Source organism: Talpa occidentalis, unplaced genomic scaffold, assembly GCF_014898055.3.
Source record: "Talpa occidentalis isolate TD23 unplaced genomic scaffold, MPIMG_talOcc4v2.1 talOcc4.10, whole genome shotgun sequence".
NCBI classification, from domain to species: domain Eukaryota; kingdom Metazoa; phylum Chordata; class Mammalia; order Eulipotyphla; family Talpidae; genus Talpa; species Talpa occidentalis.
The window spans coordinates 36,061,591-36,083,643 of NW_023600993.1; the positions used below are offsets into that span (position 1 = coordinate 36,061,591).

The 22,053-nt window shown below is 41.5% G+C and overlaps 1 protein-coding gene across 6 annotated transcripts in view; it reads left to right on the forward strand.

Moving 5' to 3' along the window:
- The window catches only part of RAD54L2 (RAD54 like 2), a 106,958-nt gene that overhangs the window by 65,470 nt on the left and 19,435 nt on the right, over positions 1 to 22,053 (forward strand). For all 6 annotated transcript variants that reach the window (XM_037529911.2, XM_037529915.2, XM_037529932.2 and 3 more), the window contains 10 exons: positions 5,743 to 5,932; positions 7,208 to 7,347; positions 7,810 to 7,926; positions 8,243 to 8,469; positions 9,191 to 9,373; positions 9,491 to 9,624; positions 10,800 to 10,996; positions 12,034 to 12,376; positions 13,815 to 13,992; positions 21,763 to 22,014. In XM_037529911.2, the coding sequence (XP_037385808.1) occupies positions 5,743 to 5,932; positions 7,208 to 7,347; positions 7,810 to 7,926; positions 8,243 to 8,469; positions 9,191 to 9,373; positions 9,491 to 9,624; positions 10,800 to 10,996; positions 12,034 to 12,376; positions 13,815 to 13,992; positions 21,763 to 22,014 (1,961 nt within the window). The remainder of the gene's footprint in view (positions 1 to 5,742; positions 5,933 to 7,207; positions 7,348 to 7,809; positions 7,927 to 8,242; positions 8,470 to 9,190; positions 9,374 to 9,490; positions 9,625 to 10,799; positions 10,997 to 12,033; positions 12,377 to 13,814; positions 13,993 to 21,762; positions 22,015 to 22,053) is intronic.

The window sequence follows — 22,053 nt, forward strand, 5'->3', positions numbered from 1 at the left end:
GAGACAGAGTGGGGAACAGAACAGGCAGATTGACTGAAATACGCTGCTGAGGGGAGCAGCGGGTGAGACAGGAGTAGTCTGCTTCACCATGTGGGTTGCTCTCTGGCCGGCCGGGGATCGAACTCATGCTGCAGAGGCTGCGAACTGCTTCATTGTGCAGTGTTTAACCCCTTGTGCCACCAGGGAGGCCCAAGAACCACACAATTTGTGAGAACAAAATTTAGTTTGTACATGTCATTTCTTCCCCCTTTTCTATCTTATTTCTGATCTTTGATTAAGATATATGATTGACAACGTTATCCAACACATCAACAAAAAGAAATATAAAAACCATATGATAATATCAATAGATGCTGAGAAAGCTTTCGACAAAGTGCAACACCCATTCATGATAAAAGCCCTTGAAATTCTTGGGATACAAGGAACATACCTCAACATCATAAAGGCCATCTATGACAAGCCAACAGCCAGTATCATTCTCAATGGTGAAAAGCTGAAAGCAATTCCATTAAGATCTGGAACAAGACAAGGATGTCCACTCTCACCACTGCTTTTCAATATAATACTGGAAGTCCTAGCCAGAGCAATAAGACAAGAGAAAGACATCCAAGGAATCCAAATAAGAAAAGAAGAAGTCAAACTATCACTATTTGCAGATGATATGATAATATACATAGAGAACCCCAAAATCTCCACAGAAAAACTAATTCAACTCATCGGTCAGTTCAGTAAAGTGGCAGGATACAAAATCAACATGCAAAAGTCAGTAGCCTTCCTATACACAAACAATAAATCTGAAGAAGAAGAAATCAAAAAAACCACCCCTTTTATTATTGAAACAAAAAAAATCAAATATTTGGGAATAAATCTAACAAAAGAGGTAAAGGACCTATACAAAGAAAACTATAAAACACTGTTAAAAGAAATGGAAGAAGACACAAAGAAATGGAAAGACATCCCCTGCTCATGGATTGGAAGAATAAACATTATTAAAATGGCCATCCTACCAAAAGCAATATACAGATTCAATGCTATTCCAATCAAAATCTCAATGGCATTCTTCAAAGAAATAGAACAATTATTGATGAAATTCATATGGAATCACCAAAAACCCCGAATAGCCAAAGCTCTACTGAAAAAAAAAGAAGGAAATGGAGGCATCAAACTCCCAGACTTCAAACTATACTACAAAGCCATAATCATCAAAACTGCATGGTATTGGAACAAGAACAGACATACAGACCAATGGAATTGAATAGAAAATCCAGAAATAAACCCACAGATTTATGGTCAACTAATCTTTGACAAAGGAGCAAAGACTATGCATTGGAGCAAAGAAAGTTTGTTCAATAAATGGTGCTGGGAAAACTGGGTCGCTACATGCAAAAGAATGAAGCTTGACCACTACCTCACACCATACACAAAAATCAACTCAAAATGGATTAAAGAACTAGACATAAGACCTGAAACCATAAAATACATAGAAGGAAATATAGGCGAAACACAACGGGATTTGCACATCAAAGACATCTTTACAGACACATCACCCAAAGCAGTGATAGTGAAGGCAAAGATCAACAGCTGGGACTACATCAAATTAAAGAGCTTCTGCACAGCAAAAGAGACAATAACAAAAACAAAGAGAAACCCTACCAACTGGGAGAACATTTTTGCACCCAACACTAATGATAAAGGACTGATCACAAAAATCTGCAAAGAGCTGATGAGACTCAGCAACAACAAAGAAAATAATCCAGTCAAAAAATGGGCAGAAGAGCTAAAAAGAAACTTCTCTGAAGAGGAAATGCAAATGGCCAACAGACATATGAAAAAATGTTCAACATCACTTGCAATCAGGGAAATGCAAATCAAAACTACCATGAGATACCATCTCACACCAGTGAGAATGGCACATATTAAAAAAACTAGCAACAACAAATGTTGGCGAGGATGTGGAGAAAAAGGAACTCTTCTGCACTGTTGGTGGGAGTGCAAACTGGTCCAACCAGTATGGAGAGCTGTGTGGAGATTTCTGGACCTACTAAATATAGAGCTTCCATATGATCCAGCAATTCCACTCCTAGGTATTTACCCAAAGGACACAGAAACATCAATTCCAAAGAGCACCTGCACCCCTATGTTTATAGCAGCACTGTTTACAATAGCTAAGCTTTGGAAACAACCCAAATGCCCAAAAGTAGATGACTGGATCAAGAAGATGTGGTACATATATACCATGGAATATTACTCAGCATTCAAAAAAGATAAACACATGCAATTTGCAGCAACATGGATGGCGCTGGAAGGGATCATGCTCAGCGAAATAAGCCAAAAAGAAAAAGAAAAATACCGGATGGTCTCACTCATAGCAGGAATCTAGAAAACTTAAAATAGGGACCAGGAAAATGAATATAAGAAAGTGAAAATCAAAATCAACAAAAAACTATGAACCAGAGACACTTTTGGGGGGGGTGGGGGGCGGGAGGGGAAGGATTGGGGTCAGAATGGGGCGTTTGCAATTGTATGGGGGAATATAAAAATAAAATTTAAGATTTAAAAAAAAAAAAAGAATTATATAAAATAAAATATTAATTAAAAAAAAAAAGATATATGATTGAAATTTGAATTCTCCAAACAAACACTGCTACCCAGCCTGACTGATCAAGCCTGCCCTAGAGTTTTGTATGCTCCCAGAATGCTCACTGTAGTTAAGAATGTGGAGTTCCATGGAGTTGGGCAGACCTGGATTTGAAGACCATTTTCCATGAAAGAGCTAATAACATCCCTGTTTTACAAATGTGGAAAGTGTGGTTAAGAGAAATTGAACCTATGAACATAGAGGTAATAAGTGGCAAAGATAGGATTTGGTGCCAGGACTGTTTTGACTGTGAAGCTCATTATCTGAACTGTTTCCTGCTTACTTCTTATATACCCACAGACAAGTCATTTTTAACTTATCAGGGCTTTAGTTTTAAAATGATGAGAGCCAAACTTACCTCGTAGAGTTATTGCAAGGAAGAATGGAGATAAGCCAAATTCATTCCTTATACCTGAAATAGTTGTAGTCATAGTAAAGGGACTAGCTGTTTATAAAGTGTGTATAGGAATTTTGATAGGCATTGTTTTAGTGCTTTATTTAGGCTTTTTCCACAACCCTCTGAGGTTAAGGAATAATAGGATAGTTGTTACTCCCTTTTCATAATTGAGGAACTGAGAAAGGTATAGTGAGGGACAGAGCTGGTGTAGCATTCTGGCCTCAATGTCCCTAGTGAATCTCTGTGTTTTGTTACTTCTCATGAAACATTAGTTTCCAACTTGTTGCTATTCTAGAATCTGTCATTAATATGAAAAAGACCATAAGAAACCCAAGATGGTAAAGGATGGGCTATACCAAGTCAAAGAAAGTAAGCAGTAATATAACTTCTGGGACACCCATAATTCCTAGACATTGATCAGTGAGACAGCTCATTTGTTATTTTTTTGGTGGTAATTGAGTGCATAGGATGGTGACCCACAGTACATCTTTGTTTTGACTTGGGCACATCAGTTTACTGGTTCTCTCATTGAGATCTATGGCAACCCTACTTCTCTCTACCAAAGCCTATAGGGTTGAATGTTTGTTACCTCATTAGACACTTGAGTCGCTAGTGACAGAAAAAAATGCTGTATTATAGAAACACATGAGGGAGAAGGGACAAATCTCCCTTACAGGAAATTTCCGACTAAGGTAGAAACAAAAAGGAAATAGAAAACCACCTTTGGAGAACTGCAATAACAATTGTTTCAGGTAAGATCCATTGATGAATGTTATAATTAGGGGGTGAAACTTTTAGGAAATAGGGTATTTGCATAACCTCAAAATATCTCTCCCCCAAACATTTTTTGATGTGTGATTTTGACAAAGGTCCGGAAATTCTTTGATTCTTTTCTTTCTAGGAAAAGGATCTTAATTCTCTTCCTTGTGTTTGTGGGCTGGGCTTAGAGATTTGTAATTTTTCAGTGAAGAAGTCTGGCAGACACCACTTTAAACAAGTGATTAAGGTTAATATCACCAGTGATAAGACTTGTTGATATCATGTAGCCCTGATAAGATGAAATGAGAAGAACACTGCACCTCTGTGGTATTCTTCCCAAAAGCCATAATCCTGATCTAGTCACAAAAAAATGTCAGACTAATTGGGGGACAGTCTGTGTAATACATCTACAAGGATCAGGGTCATAAGGACAAGAATAAACAGAGAAACCACCAATTTAGGGGTGACTAAGAAGATATGACAACTAAATGTAATATGATATATTAGAAGGGAATCTATAACAGAAAAAGGACATTTGTGGAAAGCTGGTGAAATTCAAGTAAACTTTAAAGATTAATTAAAAACAAAAATAATAACACCAAAAAACCAAACTTCTTGAGTCCTTCCTGTCTGAGCACCAAGTGGCATTAACTAGAATATCTCAGTTATGGCATTTATGTTCAAGTTTTGAATTTCTCTTAACTTATAGTGGTGTCATGCTGTGTCTGGGAGGCTTTGGTGGATTTGAGACAGGCTTGTGGTCTATGTGACACCAAAGCCTACCACCCAGTGAACAGATATGTTTCAGCCAACTGAGGAGAGAGGGCTGTGCATATGAATCTTCTTAACCCAACCCAGTTCTTGCTAGTGGTTGATGCCACAAATGATTTTCTCCCTGCCAGGAGTTTCTTTCCTTTTTCGCCTATCCTAAGGCAGTATCTTTAGACATTCTGCTTACCTTTCAAGGTCTCACTCAAATTTTACCCCCCATATTATTTCATGTATGATAATTTCATGAAGTATTGTCTTTTGTATATCTGTGACATAATTATTATTAGTTTAACTAATTACTTCTGAGCTGAAAACTGATGTGTTAAGCTTTTTTTTTTCTTTTTAAAAGATTCATTTATTTATTTATACAAGCACTGGGTACAGTCAGAAGTGCGGGAGGGTGAGAGGATTCACCAGAGCCAGAGCAGGGAGCAGAACAGACTGACCGACAGAAATACACTGCTGAGGGGGGACAGTGGGAGCAGCAGGAGAGGTCTATCGTGCCACGTGGGACCCTCGCCAGTGGCCAGGGATCGAACCGGCACTGCAGAGGCTGCGGGCAGCTCCGCAGCCTGGCGCTCAACCACTGCGCCATCAGGGGAGGCCCTGATGTGTTGATAAGCTTTCTTGCCTTACGTCTGGAAAACAGATTCCTTGAAGGGAAGGAGTACATAAATATCCCTTAAAGTTTTTTTTTGCCATATTGTAAGCCCTCTTTAATTGGCTAGTGAGTTGAATGAGTGAATATTTTAAGACAGTGAAAGGACAGATATTCTCCCGTTGGGAGATGAGATGTGCTTAGACTCACGCAAATGAATGTGAACAACTGCAACCCACTTCCTTTCTGAGAAGTCTGAGGCTGTGAAGTTTCCTCACTATGACTGTAGTGCTGAAATTATAGTAAGAGTGGTAATGACTGTCATTCAATGTGGGTCTACTCTAGGCTAGACTTTGTTCTAGGCATGCACACTAGTCTTCATAACAGCTCTGAAATGTGAGCTCCACTATTCTCATTTTATAGAAACATCGGTTAAAGATCAGAGAGAAATAAGTAACTTGCCTTAGATCACTAGCTAGTAAGTAGCTAGCTGAGATTTGAACTGAGGTGTGTCTGGAATCAAAACCCATAACCTGAGTAAAGGTCAGCCCCTGGCACTTCTTACCGCTGTCTTTTCAGATCCATCCCTGGAAGACATGTGTGGCACTGACTGTGCCCAGCTGGGGGAAGATGGGCAGCGGCCACCGCGGTGCACTTCAACTACCTCATCTCAGTCTGAGCCTTCAGAGCAGCTTAGACGCCCCCAAGCCTCTGAGGACCCCAAAAAGAAGAGAGCTCAGAAGCCTTCCCATATGAGGAGAAATATACGGTAAGCTGTGCTCAGGGTCTGAGAAGAGGGAGTGAGTTACACAAATCCCTCTCACTTTAAGACATTCAGTATCAGAAGTAGTGGTTTGAGCAGGAGAGTCCACTATCCAAAGGAGAAAAGTATAAGCTGTGAGCCCCCACTAATAGTGAAAATCCAGTGGGCCTGGTTGTCAGAAGTTGTATAGAGGATGTGGATGGCATTTGGCCACCACTGGAGAGTGTCTCATTCATTGAGGCCCTGGGTGGCAACCCAAAGGATGATGGGGTTGCTTTGTTTGGAATCTTGTTTCTTCCTTTATTTTCTCTCAAAGCAAGAGGATTTAAAATAAATTGGATTCTCATCTTCTTAGAACTCGAGTTGGTGGGGAACTGCTCCAAAGCAGGATTTATTCCTTGAGCTAAGAGATCAGCAGATGTAAACTTCCTTAACTATTCAAATCCCCAACAGTCCTTCCATCTACCAAATAATTTTGTCATTGAAAGGAGGTTAATGATGCCTTTTTCTCTTCCTACCCCCATCTTTTTCTTCTCTCTTTTTTTTTAAACATAATGGGAAATTGAAAATACTACTCTAAGTTTGGGAAATAAGGATGTAGAATCATTCATAATCCTGTTTTTCCATATAACAACTCTTTTTAAATACTAATTTTCAGCTTTATGAAATCCCATATTATGATCACATATATGAATCACATTATTCTATTTTACTCTTGATCTGTTATATATATGCAGAGATGTGTGGGCAGTTAAATAATATGTCAAGTAGTTAAATAATATGAAAAGTACGGGCCTCCTTGGTACTTCAAGGGGTTAGGACGCAGCCTATGAGGCTGTCTGCAGCCACTGCAGCACGAGTTTGATCACTGGCTGGCCAGGAAGCTACTCACATGGTGCAGCAGACCTCTCCCGACTCACCTGCTCTGCTGAGCAGTGTATTTCAGTCAATCTCCCTGTTCTGTTCCCCACTCTGTCTCTGGTGAATCTTCTCATCCCCCCACACCTCTGGCCTGTACCCCAGCTCTTGTATGCATATATAAATAAATCTTTTAAATAAATAAATAATATGAAAAATATGTTAGTTCAGAGCCACTGGAGTCTTCCCTCCCAACTTTTTTTCCCCCCCACCCTGCCTAATATATGAACGTAAATGGGCTATGTGGCTTCACTTCCTCCTCAGTTCTCTGAGCTCAGCAATGATGATTTCCCTCTTTAACTTGATATTACATTGTCCAAATCTCAAGTGAATCCAAATGCTCTCTTTTGTTTTAATGTTTAGAAAGCTGCTCCGGGAAGATCAGTTGGAGCCTGTTACCAAAGCAGCACAACAGGAGGAGTTGGAAAGAAGAAAACGCCTGGAGCAGCAGAGGAAGGATTATGCAGCCCCCATTCCCACTGTCCCCCTGGAGTTCCTGCCTGGTAAGCAGTTGAGGTAGTACTGCAGGAAGAAGATGATCTTGCCTTGCACAGTGGTCAGGGACAGATCTGGAGTAAAGTCGTGAATTCTCTGGAATCCTTTTGAGTCATTCAGCTTCTTGGGAGCACACAATCAGAAGGAACTTGTATAAATAGTTAAGCTGTTAAAAATCTAAGTTTATCTCCTATAGATTTCTGCCTGTGTGTTCCTCCTCAATAACTTTGGATCTTAATAGGCCAAGGAATTAAGACCTTTTCTAGTGGTCTAGTGGATACCAGGAAGTAAGAACCAGTAGAGGAAAAAAAATTTGGAAAAGTGGCTGAGGTTTTTGAGATGCCTTCTACTTCTCTCCTCAGGGGACAGTTCCTTTTGAGCAATAAAAGTAGATGGATGGTGAGTCATTTTGGGCAATATATTTGGGCTAAGTGTGATTTTGACAATCCTGTCCGTCTTTCTTTTCCTAGAGGAAATTGTCTTAAGAGCAAGTGATGGTCCTCAACTGCCTCCTCGGGTCTTGACCCAGGAAGTCATTTGTTTGGACAGTAGCAGTGGCAGTGAGGATGAAAAAAGCAGTCGAGATGGTAAGATCAAGTCCCTTTTCTTTCTCCTTACCCAGTGTTCACTCTGAGAGGTTGGTTTTATCTTTGAATAGAAAAGAATTCAGTCTGTTTACATTCCGTTTGCGGTCTGATTGACAAATTTCCTTGAGTTTCCATGTTAAATGTAAGTTTTGCTCTGTCTTAACAAGAAAATAGAAGAGAGAAATAATAACAATTGAAATATTTGTAAATGATGATAAGTTCTTTGTTGCCATGCTTTTGCTTTCACAATATGCAATAAATGATCTCTGGTCCCCCAAAATAAACAAAATTTCTTTTGTTTTGTTGGCTGTCTCAGAGGTGATAGAACTGAGCTCTGGAGAGGAAGATACTCTGCACATTGTAGACAGCAGTGAGTCTGTCAGTGAGGAGGATGAAGAAGAGGAGAAGGGTGGTACCCACGTGAATGATGTCTTAAACCAGCGTGATGCTCTAGGGCGGGTCCTTGTCAACCTGAACCACCCTCCAGAGGAGGAGAATGTCTTCCTGGCCCCACAGTTGGCACGGGCAGTGAAACCTCATCAGGTGCAGCAATTCTTGACTCTCCATTTCTTTTTAGCTTCCTTGCTATGGAACATCACCTGTTGGTGGTGGTTAGCATCAGAACCTGTGAAGTACTAGTTTGGTGCCATGAGCAACTGATGCTTCATGCTTCCTGTTGGGTGGGATAGGATGGGCCTCAGGTTTGCCTTCTCATGTAGAAAGCAAGACGCTTAATAATCTTGAGCCTCTTTCTTTGAGATTTGGAAGATGGATTAAAATGTTCTTTGGGGAACAGTGCTTTGAGTAGGAAGTTGTGACTCCAGAAGAGACTGGAGAAGTTGAGGGACTGTTATAGGAAGGAACAGAATAGAATAGTATGCGTTGACGCATAGATTAGTGAGGGAAAGTTGAGGTTGATTCAACACAAGGTCTCTAACAGTAAGAACTGCTCCTTATGGAATGGATTGCCTTGAAGTGATCAGCCAAGGGCAGCCAAGCCAAATCTCAGTGAAAGACCCCGCCAGGAATTTGCTACTGCACATTCTTACCTCTGAGGGTACTAGATAAATAATTTTTTGTGTCTTCTACAAAAGACTGTCACCAGACAGTAGACTGGAGAGGGTACAGAGGGATTTCTGTAACCATCCACACCAGCAGTCTGGTGTTGTATCCCTTTATTTTAATTCTGACTAATTCCAAAATGGATGCAAGTACCCCGGTCTTTGACCAGCCCCTCTGACATGGTGGTTTTTTGTTTTGTCAGATTGGTGGGATCCGATTCCTGTACGATAACCTGGTTGAGTCCCTGGAGAGGTTTAAGACCAGTAGTGGCTTTGGCTGTATCTTGGCCCACAGCATGGGTCTGGGAAAAACTTTGCAAGTGATCTCTTTCATTGATGTCCTCTTCCGCCACACGCCAGCCAAAACTGTCCTTGCCATTGTGCCGGTAAGAGTTTGGAAAGGTACCGCTTAGTCATGCCACTGAAGAGCTCTGGATAATGCTTTATTGGACACTAAAGAGTTTGATGTTCTGAGTTTATTCTTGGACTTGACTTTCTGACAGGTTAATACGCTTCAAAATTGGCTAGCAGAGTTCAATATGTGGATCCCAGCTCCTGAGGCCCTTCCAGCTGACAACAAGCCTGAAGAAGTCCAGCCTCGGTTCTTTAAAGTTCACATCTTAAATGATGAGCACAAGTAGGTGGCTAGCCCTCTCCTCTTTGCCCCATTTCTTTTAGACTTCTTCCAGGGACCCGGATATCAAGGCAGTCTATTTGGTATGTGCTCTGTACTCCAAGATTCCTTTTGGTTTCTTCATATGTCTCCTTCTTTCTTATTACTATCCATTTTTCCTACCTAGCTTTTCCATAAAGCTGAGTTATGTAGCCTGGGAGAGTTCTTATGTTCCGCATGAGGATGCTCTTATATCCTGAAAATCTTCATGCATGCTCATATTTTACTATGTGTATAGTAATAAAATTTAATATGATGAAATGAAACTGTCCATCTTCTAACATTTTACATTTTACGTTTCTCTTTCTTTAGAAACCTAATCATCAGTCTGTTCTTTTAAGCACTGATCTACAGTTGACCTTTAATGGTACAACTTCTAAACTTGGAAAGGTGCTAATCTTTTTTTTTGCTTGTTTTAGATTTAAATAAAATTGATTTTATTTCCCTTCCATAAATTCAACGTGATTTCCAAAAATCTAAAGATATTTCTTGGTGCAAGCAAACTATGCAGATTACCCTTCTGGTCATTAGCAAGGATAATTGACAAGGTAGCCTCTCTTCTGCAGAGACTTCTTTTATGATGTCAGGTCACATGTATCAAAATGAGGATGCCGTGAGTGGCCCCACAGGTGGTTGCTCACCTGCTCTTCTTTCTTAGAACTCAGGATTTGTGTATGTGATTAGGGAAATACGACCAGGGCCCAGCTGTTGAGTAAGGGAGGGACTGTATGAGTTTCATCTGGTTTCTGCTTCTCTGTCTCCTTTAGGGCTTATTTGTGGCTCTATAGTCACAGTAGCCTGGGTATTTGAAACAGAATGTTGCTCTTGCTTTTAGTACCTTTATATTTATTATAGGGATAACTTGAAATTCTAACCCCCATCCAAGGGGTTATCATTATTGCTTACCTTGTGCCATTGAGTTTCTGGTTTTTGCTATTTAACTGTCATCAGCAATAAACATCCCTTAATGCAATTAGTATTTCTAGATTGCTGGGAAAGTCCTTGAGCAGTCCTATGCCACTGCCCACATGAAGTTTTTGGCAATGAGTTTTGAAAATATATCAAAACAGCTTTGATTGTGAGATAGTCTTCCTGGGGAGCAATGGAAGTAATAATACTTTCTTTCTTCACTCTTGCAGGACAATGGCGGCTCGTGCTAAAGTTATGGCTGATTGGGTGTCAGAGGGGGGAGTGCTGCTGATGGGGTACGAAATGTACAGACTCCTCACCCTGAAGAAATCCTTTGCCACAGGCAGACCGAAGAAAACCAAGAAACGCTCTCACCCAGTCATCATTGACCTGGATGAGGAAGATCGGCAGCAGGAGTTTCGGAGAGGTGGGGAGCCCATCATGGGGTCATTTCAGGGGAATAGAATGTGTCTACAATAGCACCTAGTCAAATGTGAAACATTAGTGATGTGAACACTTGTCATGAACCAGAAATCCTGATCACCAGCATAGGGGAGGTGATTGCCACTGGCTCTCAAGATGCTTTCTCTGCAGGCAGTGGCATTCAGGGGAGGCCAGGCCACACACTGGTGCAGGGTAAACTCCGCTGCCTGGTTGACTGTTTCTCTCAGACCAGTTGGGAGAATAATTGTTCCTCTTACCACTTCCAAGACATGTTCTGAGAAAGCAATGATAAAATATAAAGTATTTAAATCTCAAACATACAGAGTAATAATTACATTGTTTGTGAATTAATAAAAAGAGATTTTTAATCCAATTGCTTATAGTGAAAGTCATTCCTCTCATAATTTTAAGTTTTGTTGCCTTTGCCCATTTGGGGAAGAAAGTTTTTAAGGGTTCTGAGGCTGCTTCATTTTATAGGTATTTTCATCTATGAGTTATGTTTGTTCTAGGTTTGCTTCTGTGGTAGCTGGGATGAATTTGCCACTTAGCTGTGTCTGGCAAGTAACTCCAGGAAGACCTTATCCGTTAGGTAGCTCCCACCAGCCAGCCAACAGATGGCACCAAGATGCTTACAATGGTGAGAGCTGAGTGTCTGTCTTAACCAATTTCATCCAGACACACTTTTAATCCTAGGCTGGTATTCTCTAAAGTCATGGCTTTCTATTGCCCAGTTGGTGTAAGCTCTAGGAACACAGTTTGTTTTACTTTTAATCTAACAGGGAAAAAAATGAGAAGGGAAAAGGGATGTTTATTGCAAGAGTCAGCAGACCTGACATAATGTGTCATACCAGATATGCAGGAGCTTGAATGGCTGGCTCCCTTTCACCAATGGGGGCTGACTCTTGCTTTCCTGCTTCCTTCATTTCTTCTGTCTCCTCCAGGGTGCACCCCTCCTTCTCATATTGTTGACTAAGAGCAGGCCCTCTCACCCTCTGACTCCGGATCCTCTTCCCTCCTTAGAGTTTGAGAAGGCCTTATGCCGCCCTGGCCCTGATGTGGTGATCTGTGACGAAGGACACCGCATCAAAAACTGCCAGGCCAGCACTTCACAGGCCCTGAAGAACATTCGCTCTCGCCGCCGGGTGGTGCTGACCGGGTACCCTTTGCAGAACAACCTCATTGAATACTGGTGCATGGTGGACTTTGTGCGTCCAGATTTCCTTGGCACCCGGCAGGAGTTCAGCAACATGTTTGAACGCCCCATCCTGAATGGACAGTGTATTGACAGCACACCTCAGGATGTTCGCCTCATGAGGTACCGGAGCCATGTCCTGCACAGCCTCCTGGAAGGCTTTGTGCAGAGGTGAGTCATTCTCAGGGCCCTGTTGTCTGAGAGTACACAATCAAATAGGCCCGCTAATACTATTTTTTTTTTTCTAAAGATTTATTTTATTTATGCATACAAGAGCTGGGGTGTAGGCCAGAGATGTGGGGGTGGGGGCGGTGAGAGGATTCACCAGAGACAGAGTGGGGAGCAGAACAGGTAGACTGACTGAAGTACACTTCTGAGGGTAGCAGAGCAGGGAGGCAAGACAGGAGAGGTCTGAGGTCTGCTGCACCATGTGGGTTAGCTGACTGGAGATCGAACTCGTGCTACAGTGGCTGCCAGTAGCTTCATAGCTTCTAGTGCTGAGTCTTAACCCCTTGCGCCACCAAGGACGCACCTCCCCATACTGGTTTTTTTTTGTTTTTGTTTTTTGTTTTTTGTGGGACCCTCGCCGGCAGCCGGGGACCGAACCGGTGCTGCAGAGGCTGCAGGCAGCCTCGCAGCCCAGTGCTCAACTGCTGCGCCACCAGGGGAGGCCCCCCCATACTGTTTTGAAGGGAAAATGTTGATACAGTAGGAATGCCCCTTCCCAATGGGGCAATAGTAAGACTTGCCTTTGTGTGAAGGGCTAGCAAATAATGCATATACAATTTCATTTTTCTAGTTCTTTTTTTTTTTAAGATTGATTTATTTATGCATACAAGAGCTGGGGTACAGGCCAGAGATGCAGGGGGGTGAGAGGATTCACCAGAGACAAAGCAGGGAACAGAACAGGCAGACCGACCCAAACACACTGCTGAGGGGAGCAACGGGCAAGACAGGAGAGGTCTGCTGCACCATGTGGGTCTCTCTCCCGCCGTCTGGGGATCGAACTCGTGCTGCAGAGGCTGCAGACTGCTTCACAGTGTGGCACTTAACCCCTTGCGCCACCAGGGAGACCCCACTGTTTCATTTTTGTGAATGTTTGGCTCAGGGGTGCTTCTCTCAAAAGTTAATCTTTGAGGTTTACTGGGGTCACCTGCTTTACTTGCTGAGGGAAGCAAGAGAGAGCTAGTATTCTGATAAGATGAGTGAACAAATAGAAGTGGTGGTTAGATGGCCTCATCAGTTTCAGCATCTAGGCAAGTTGTGGCTTAGGAGAGTTAAAAGCAGGTCTCCTGTTCCTTCTTAATATGGCATGTGTGAAGGAAGCTCAGAGACAGACAGTCCTGAATTGGAGTAAGAACCTAGATTTCCCCTGTCAGTGGGAATACAGTCAGTGACCTGGGACAGGTTATTCTGCCTCTTTGTTTTATATTTTATCCTTAAGATGGATTTATTCCTGATGTTTCACTGAACCAGTCCTCATTATTGCAAGACTGTAGTGTTGAGATCTTCAAGAGGGAAGTGTGCATAAGTTCAGGGTGCTGTTTTTACCCTGGCCTGATCCCTCTTGGCCACACGACCTTATCATTTCTGATCTCTTCCTCTGTAGGAGAGGTCACACTGTGCTGAAGATTCATCTTCCTGCTAAGGAAGAAAATGTGATCCTGGTGCGGCTCTCTAAGATCCAGCGAGATTTGTACACACAGTTCATGGACCGCTTCCGGGACTGTGGTAGCAGTGGCTGGCTGGGGTTGAACCCCCTCAAGGCTTTCTGTGTGTGCTGCAAGGTATATTGAGGTCTCGGGGAAGACTGAAATTGAGACTAAAGATAATACAGGGTCCCAAGGGAGTTATTCCTTGTGGGAGTCCTTGGTAAAGGAAAATTAAAATGAGAGAGGGCCACATTGGTTCCCTGCATTGGAGGATTGGGAGCTTGAAGGTGAAATGTACTGGTTGTGTGCTGCACAATTCTAGAGGTACTGTTCATAGATTGTAATGTAAATGGTACCTCTGTGGTTGTGCAACTCAGCTGTCTTCCTTTCTTTTTTTTAAATTTTTATTTTTAATTTTTATTTTTTTAAGATTTGTTTTTATTTATACAAGAGCTGGGGTACAGGTCAGAGATGCGGGAGGGTGAGGGGATTCACCAGAGACAGAGTGGGGAACAGAACAGGCAAACTGACTGAAATACACTGCTGAGGGGAGCAGCAGGTGAGACAGGAGAGGTCTGCCTTGCCATGTGGGATTCTGCCTGGCCAGCCTGGAATTGAACTGGTGCTGCAGAGACTGTGGACAGCTTCACAGCGTGGTGCTCAACCCGCTGCACCACTGGGGAGGCCCAGAGTAAGCTCTTCCTTTCTCACCCATTTTCTCACTTGGATAACTGGGGTGATGGAGAACATTGTGGAGCAGAGTTTTTGACTGGTAGCATAATCAAGATTCAAGAAATATGTAGCTTAGATAAGTTATTTGGGATATTTTCCATTTGATTCCATATTTAATCAAATTGAAATCTTTTTTACCTTGAGATGGTTTGGGAGCAGCAAGGCCTAGGTATCTTTATAGTTGATGAACTGTGACTTACTTGTCTTTGATCTAGCCAAGAGCTCCCTGTTTTCTCATGAAGCGCCCATTTCTTTGACAATTCTTAGCTGATGTGTCGGGTATTATTCTTGATTGAACTCTGCTTTAATAAGTCAGGTGAAGGTGCATCTTGGGGGTAAATGAGGTTTCAAAATATTTCTTTTGTAGTCGCACTCCTCTGGAATTCTTTTTTTTTTTTTTCCCTATAAGTTTTTTGATAAATTTTTAAGGAAATGTTTTTTTAATTAATTTATTTTTTTTTTAATTCTTGGAATTTGCAACTCCTGTCATGAATAGTCTCTGAAATGACTTTTGGTTAGCCATCTGTCATCTGTAAGTCAGATACATTTGTCCACAGAGCAAGGTTGGGTCTTTTTTTTTTTTAATTAAAGATTGATTTATTTATGCATACAAGAACTGGGGTAAAGGTCAGGGGTGCGGGGGTGGTAAGAGGATTCACCAGAGACAGAGTAGGGAACAGAACAGGCGGACTGACTGAAATACACTGCTGAGGGGAGCAGCAGGCAAGACAGGAGAGGTCAGCTGCGCCATGTGGGTCACCTCCCTGGCTGGTGATCAAACTCTTGTTGCAGTGGCTGCTGTGGATAGCCTCATAGTGCTGTGACTTAACCCCTTGCACCACCAGGGTGTCCCCTGGAGGTTGGGTCTTGTTTTGTAGTTTCATACAGTAGTTGACTGTAACCACACAGTGAAATGGTAATTCTTACTCTTTTTTTTTTTTTTTTTTTTCAAATATTAAATTTTATTTTTATATTCCCCCATACAATTGCAAACGCCCCATTCTGACCCCAATCCTTCCCCTCCCGCCCGCCACCCCCCAAAAAGTGTCTCTGGTTCATAGTTTTTGTTGATTTTGATTTTCACTTTCTTATATTCATTTTCCTGGTCCCTTATTTAAGTTTTCTAGATTCCTGCTATGAGTGAGACCATCCGGTATTTTTCTTTTCTTTTTGGCTTATTTCGCTGAGCATGATCCCTTCCAGTGCCATCCATGTTGCTGCAAATTGCATGTGTTTATCTTTTTTGAATGCTGAGTAATATTCCATGGTATATATGTACCACATCTTCTTGATCCAGTCATCTATTTTTGGGCATTTGGGTTGTTTCCAAAGCTTAGCTATTGTAAACAGTGCTGCTATAAACATAGGAATGCAGGTGCTCTTTGGAATTGATGTTTCTGTGTCCTTTGGGTAAATACCTAGGAGTGGAATTGCTGGATCATATGGAAGCTCTATGTTTAGTAGGTCCAGAAATCTCCACACAGCTCTCCATAGTGGTTGGACCAGTTTGCACTCCCACCAACAGTGCAGAAGAGTTCCTTTTTCTCCACATCCTCGCCAACATTTGTTGTTGCTAGTTTTTTTAATATGTGCCATTCTCACTGGTGTGAGATGGTATCTCATGGTAGTTTTGATTTGCATTTCCCTGATGACAAGTGATGTTGAACATTTTTTCATATGTCTGTTGGCCATTTGCATTTCCTCTTCAGAGAAGTTTCTTTTTAGCTCTTCTGCCCATTTTTTGACTGGATTATTTTCTTTGTTGTTGCTGAGTCTCATCAGCTCTTTGCAGATTTTTGTGATCAGTCCTTTATCATTAGTGTTGGGTGCAAAAATGTTCTCCCAGTTGGTGGGGTTTCTCTTTGTTTTTGTTATTGTCTCTTTTGCTGTGCAGAAGCTCTTTAATTTGATGTAGTCCCAGCTGTTTATCTTTCTCTTCACTATCACTGCTTTGGGTGATGTGTCTGTAAAGATGTCTTTGATGTGCAAATCCCGTAGTGTTTCGCCTATATTTCCTTCTATGTATTTTATGGTTTCAGGTCTTATGTCTAGTTCTTTAATCCATTTTGAGTTGATTTTTGTGTATGGTGTGAGGTAGTGGTCAAGCTTCATTCTTTTGCATGTAGCGACCCAGTTTTCCCAGCACCATCTATTGAACAAACTTTCTTTGCTCCAATGCATAGTCTTTGCTCCTTTGTCAAAGATTAGTTGACCATAAATCTGTGGGTTTATTTCTGGATTTTCTATTCGATTCCATTGGTCTGTATGTCTGTTCTTGTTCCAATACCATGCAGTTTTGATGATTATGGCTTTGTAGTATAGTTTGAAGTCTGGGAGTGTGATGCCTCCATTTCCTTCTTTTTTTTTCAGTAGAGCTTTGGCTATTCGGGGTTTTTGGTGATTCCATATGAATTTCATCAATAATTGTTCTATTTCTTTGAAGAATGCCATTGAGATTTTGATTGGAATAGCATTGAATCTGTATATTGCTTTTGGTAGGATGGCCATTTTAATAATGTTTATTCTTCCAATCCATGAGCAGGGGATGTCTTTCCATTTCTTTGTGTCTTCTTCTATTTCTTTTAACAGTGTTTTATAGTTTTCTTTGTATAGGTCCTTTACCTCTTTTGTTAGATTTATTCCCAAATATTTGATTTTTTTTGTTTCGATAATAAAAGGGGTGGTTTTTTTGATTTCTTCTTCTTCAGATTTATTGTTTGTGTATAGGAAGGCTACTGACTTTTGCGTGTTGATTTTGTATCCTGCCACTTTACTGAATTGATTGATGAGTTGAATTAGTTTTTCTGTGGAGATTTTGGGGTTCTCTATGTATATTATCATATCATCTGCAAATAGTGATAGTTTGACTTCTTCTTTTCCTATTTGGATTCCTTGGATGTCTTTCTCTTGTCTTATTGCTCTGGCTAGGACTTCCAGTATTATATTGAAAAGCAGTGGTGAGAGTGGACATCCTTGTCTTGTTCCAGATCTTAATGGAATTGCTTTCAGCTTTTCACCATTGAGAATGATACTGGCTGTTGGCTTGTCATAGATGGCCTTTATGATGTTGAGGTATGTTCCTTGTATCCCAAGAATTTCAAGGGCTTTTATCATGAATGGGTGTTGCACTTTGTCGAAAGCTTTCTCAGCATCTATTGATATTATCATATGGTTTTTATATTTCTTTTTGTTGATGTGTTGGATAACGTTGATTGATTTTCGGATGTTAAACCATCCTTGTGCCCCTGGAATGAATCCAACTTGGTCGTGGTGAATTATCTTATGGATACATTGTTGGATTCTGATAGCTAAAATTTTATTGAGGATTTTTGCATCAGTGTTCATTAGGGAGATTGGCCTATAGTTTTCCTTTTTTGTGTTGTCCTTATTCGGTTTTGGTATTAGTGTAATATTGGCTTCATAGAACGTGTTTGGTATTGTCCCTTCCTTCTCAATTTTTTGGAAGAGTTTGTGAAGGATAGGCACTAATTCGTCTCTGAATGTTTGGTAGAATTCATTTGTAAATCCATCAGGTCCTGGGCTTTTGTTTTTGGGGAGGTTTTTAATTACCATTTCAATTTCGCTGCTTGTAATTGGTCTGTTTAGGTGTTCTATTTCTTCTTTATCTAGCTTTGGGTGATTGTAGAGTTGTAGGAATTTGTCCATCTCCTCTAGATTGTTGAACTTGTTTCCATATAACTGTTCATAGTAGTTACTGATTATTCTTTTGATTTCTGCTGTGTCCGTTGTGATTTCTCCTCTTTCATTTATGATTCTGTGTATTTGTGCTTTCTCCCTTTTTTCCTTTGTGAGCCTGGCTAGGGGTTTGTCTATTTTATTTATTTTTTCAAAGAACCAGCTCTTGGTTTCATTGATCTTTTGGATTGTTTTTTAGTTTCAATTTCATTTATTTCTGCTTTGGTTTTTATTATTTCTTTTCTTCTACTGGTTCTGGGGTTTTTTTGTTGTTCTTTTTCTAGATCTTTGAGCTTCGAGATTAGGTTGTTTCTTTGAGTTCTTTCTTGTTTTTTGATGTGAGCTTCTATTGCTATATATTTTCCTCTTATTACTGCTTTTGCTGTATCCCATACATTTAGGATATTGGTGTCCTCCTTGTCATTCAATTCAAAGAATTTTTTAATTTCTTCTTTGATCTCCTCGTTAGTCCAGTGGTCTTCCAGTAGTGTGGCTTTTAATCTCCATGAGGTAGGATAGTTCCTTGCCTTCTTTTTATGATTTATTTCTAGTTTGATGCCTTCGTGGTCAGAAAAGATGGTTGGTATGATTTCAATCTTGGTGTATCTGTTGATGTTTGTCTTGTGCCCCAGTATGTGATCGATCCTGGAGAATGATCCATGTGCGCTTGAGAAAAATGTGTACTCCATTTTTTTTGGGTTTAGTGTTCTATAGATGTCTGTTAAGCCCAAATGCTCTAGGTCCTTATTTAGAGCTTTAGTTTCTTTACTTATTTTTTGTCTTGTTGATCTATCCATTGTTGATAGTGGTGTGTTGAAGTCTCCCACTACATATGTGTTTTCTCTGATGTCTGTTTTCAGAGAGGACAACAGTTGTCTGATATATTTTGGTGCTCTTTCGTTTGGTGAGTATATGTTAATGAGTGTTATTTCTTCTTGAAGTATTGTCCCCTTAATCATAATGTAGTGACCATTGGGGTCTCTTTTTATTTTTTTGAGTTTGAAGTCTGTTTTATCTGATATAAGTACAGCTGTTCCTGCTTTCTTTTTTGGCCCATTTGCTTGTAGGATTGTTTTCCATCCTTTGACTTTGAGCCTATTTTTATCTTTTGTAGCTAAATGTGTTTCCTGGAGACAGCAAAAGGTTGGGTTTTGTTTCTTAATCCAGGCTGCAACTCTGTGTCTTTTTATTGAAGAGTTTAGTCCATTTACATTTAGAGTTAATATTGATATGTTAGCATCTGTATTTGCCATTATGTTTGTCTTTCCTTTGATTTTATTTATTTATTCTTTTAATAACTTTTTTTTTTTTTTTGCTCTTCTTTCGTTGTTATTCGTCCCTCTGAGGTTCTGGCTTTAGGATTCCTTGTAGTATTTTTTGGAGTGGGGGTTTAGTCGCAATGAAATTCCGGAGTTTCTCTTTGTCTGGGAAGGTCCATATTCTTTCTTCATGGAGGAAAGAGAGCTTTGCGGGATAGAGTATTCTTGGTTGGCATCTGTTTTCTTGGAGTCTGTTGACTATGTCCCTCCACTCTCTCCTTGCCCGTAGTGTTTCTTCAGAGAAGTCTGATGTCAGCCTGATTGGTTTTCCTTTGAATGTTATCTGTTTCTTCCCTCTTGTCAGCTTCATTATTTTTTCCTTGTCCTGGATTCTTGGGAGCTTTACTATTATGTGTCTTGCTGTGTTTTTCCTTTCGTCGTGGAAGTTTGGTGTTCTTCTTGCTTCTTGTATATCAATTTTCAGCTCCTTCTTCTCATTTGGGAAGTTCTCTTCAATTATATCCATGAATATTTTCTCTGTTCCTACATCTCTCTCCTCTCCTTCTGGAATTCCTATAACTCTTATATTTCCTTTCCTCATGGAGTCAGATAGTTCCCGAAGTCTTTCTTCATTCTTTTTCCTTCGTACTTCTCTTTCCTTTTCTGTTTTGGTTCTTTTTATTTCTGTGTCTTCAAGATTACTTATTCGTTCTTCCATTTCATCTATTCTGCTTTCATTGCTTTTCCCAGAGTTCTTTAGTTCCTCCATTAATTCTTTGATCTCCTGCATTTCTCTTACTTCCCTCTTTAGGGACTCAATTTCCTTCTTCTGATCTATCACTTTTTTAATCATGGCAATTTTAAATTCTCTTTCTGGAAGGCTCAGAAGTTCTTCCAAGTTGCTGTCGTTGCAATCTGGGGAGTGGTTTTCTTTTTGTGGTGTGCTTCTTTCCTGAGGAGTTTTTAGGTTGCGTGTGGTTCTTCTACTCCCTACTGTCTGTTTTCTAATTTGTCGTATGCGTTGGGACACTGTGTTGCTCGGACTGACTGACATCTTGGGTGAACTTCTCCGCTCCCCTCTGGCTCTTCCAGGAGCCATCTCTGTCTTCTGGGGGAGCTTTCTGCTGGTTTTAGGCAGTTTTTACTGAAGAAATGTCCCTGTTCTCAAATGGCGAAGCGGGATGCAGTCCCTGCGCCTCCGGTTTCAGGCACACTCTTCTGCGCACCCGGTCTGCCCCGGACGTGGGTGCCTGCTCCCTCTGTGGGCTCAGACTGCTGGTCGGAAGGGGCCTGGCGTGGAATAACTTCCCGGCTGGCCACTGGGTCCTCCAGAAACCTTCTGCCCTTTTCAAGCAGTCTTAAAAAATGTCCTGTTTTATAGGGTGTTAGTGACTTTTTTTTCCTGGTCGCTAGGTGGCGCCAGAGATCTCTCCTATTGTCCTTGGGGGGCTGTTTTTCGCCTCCCCCCACCCGGCAGCCCGGGCTGTGTGCGCGTCTCCCGGGGTCTTTGTTCTTCTCTAATGGCGCCTGGAGCCGTTCGCTCACCGCCGCGGCGGATCCTGCAGTGTTCGCCTCAGCTCCCGTTCACGGGGTGTGGTGGCTGCAATAGTTCCTTTCCACTCCCGGTCCCGCTTGCTGCGTCGTTTGTTCTTGTGGGTCGTTTTGGTTTGTTGTTTCCTCCTCTCTGCCAGTCGGAGAGTGCCGCCTCTGTGGGCGGGGGAGGGGAGCAGGGTTCTGCGCTTCCCTCCCTTCTGGTCCTCTTTTATGGCCAGTTTCTTCTTCGGGCAGTTCGCTGGCGTCACCCGTTTATCTTCCGTGTCCCAGTTCTCACTGGGACCTGCCGCTTTTCCTCCCTATTAACTTTTTTTAATGGGAGATCTTACTCGCAGCGTCTCCTCGCCGCCATGTTGCTCCGGTAATTCTTACTCTTACTTGAATAAGAATGCTAAACTTGTGACAACCTTTTTTGGTTATGTACCAAACATAATAAATGGTCCTGGTATGAACTTGCCCATTCATGTGTCATGTGATTAAAGTCAGTTAATGAAGATAAATGTGTAGGATCTTGGGTTATGAAAGAGTTGTGGATATTTTAATTTATGGTGCGACAGTGTGTGCTGTGAGAGGTATGTATCTGAGCAGTTGCCTGTTTCCATACTCCCTGGGGCATCCTTAATATAGTCTCTCCCGGTGTTCTCTCCTTTAACCTGAACCTCAGATCTGGAATCACCCTGATGTGCTGTATGAAGCCCTTCAGAAGGAGAACCTGGCCAATGAGCAGGACTTCGATGTGGAAGAGCTTGGCTCAGCAGGGACTAGTGCCCGCTGCCCATCACAGGGAACAAAAGGCAAGGGGGAGGACAGTGCCTTGGCCTCCTCAATGGGAGAAGCAACTAATAGCAAGTTCCTACAAGGGGTCGGCTTCAACCCTTTCCAGGAGCGAGGCAACAACATTGTCACGTATGAATGGGTGAGTCACGCAGATCCTTCTATGAACATAAAACACTTC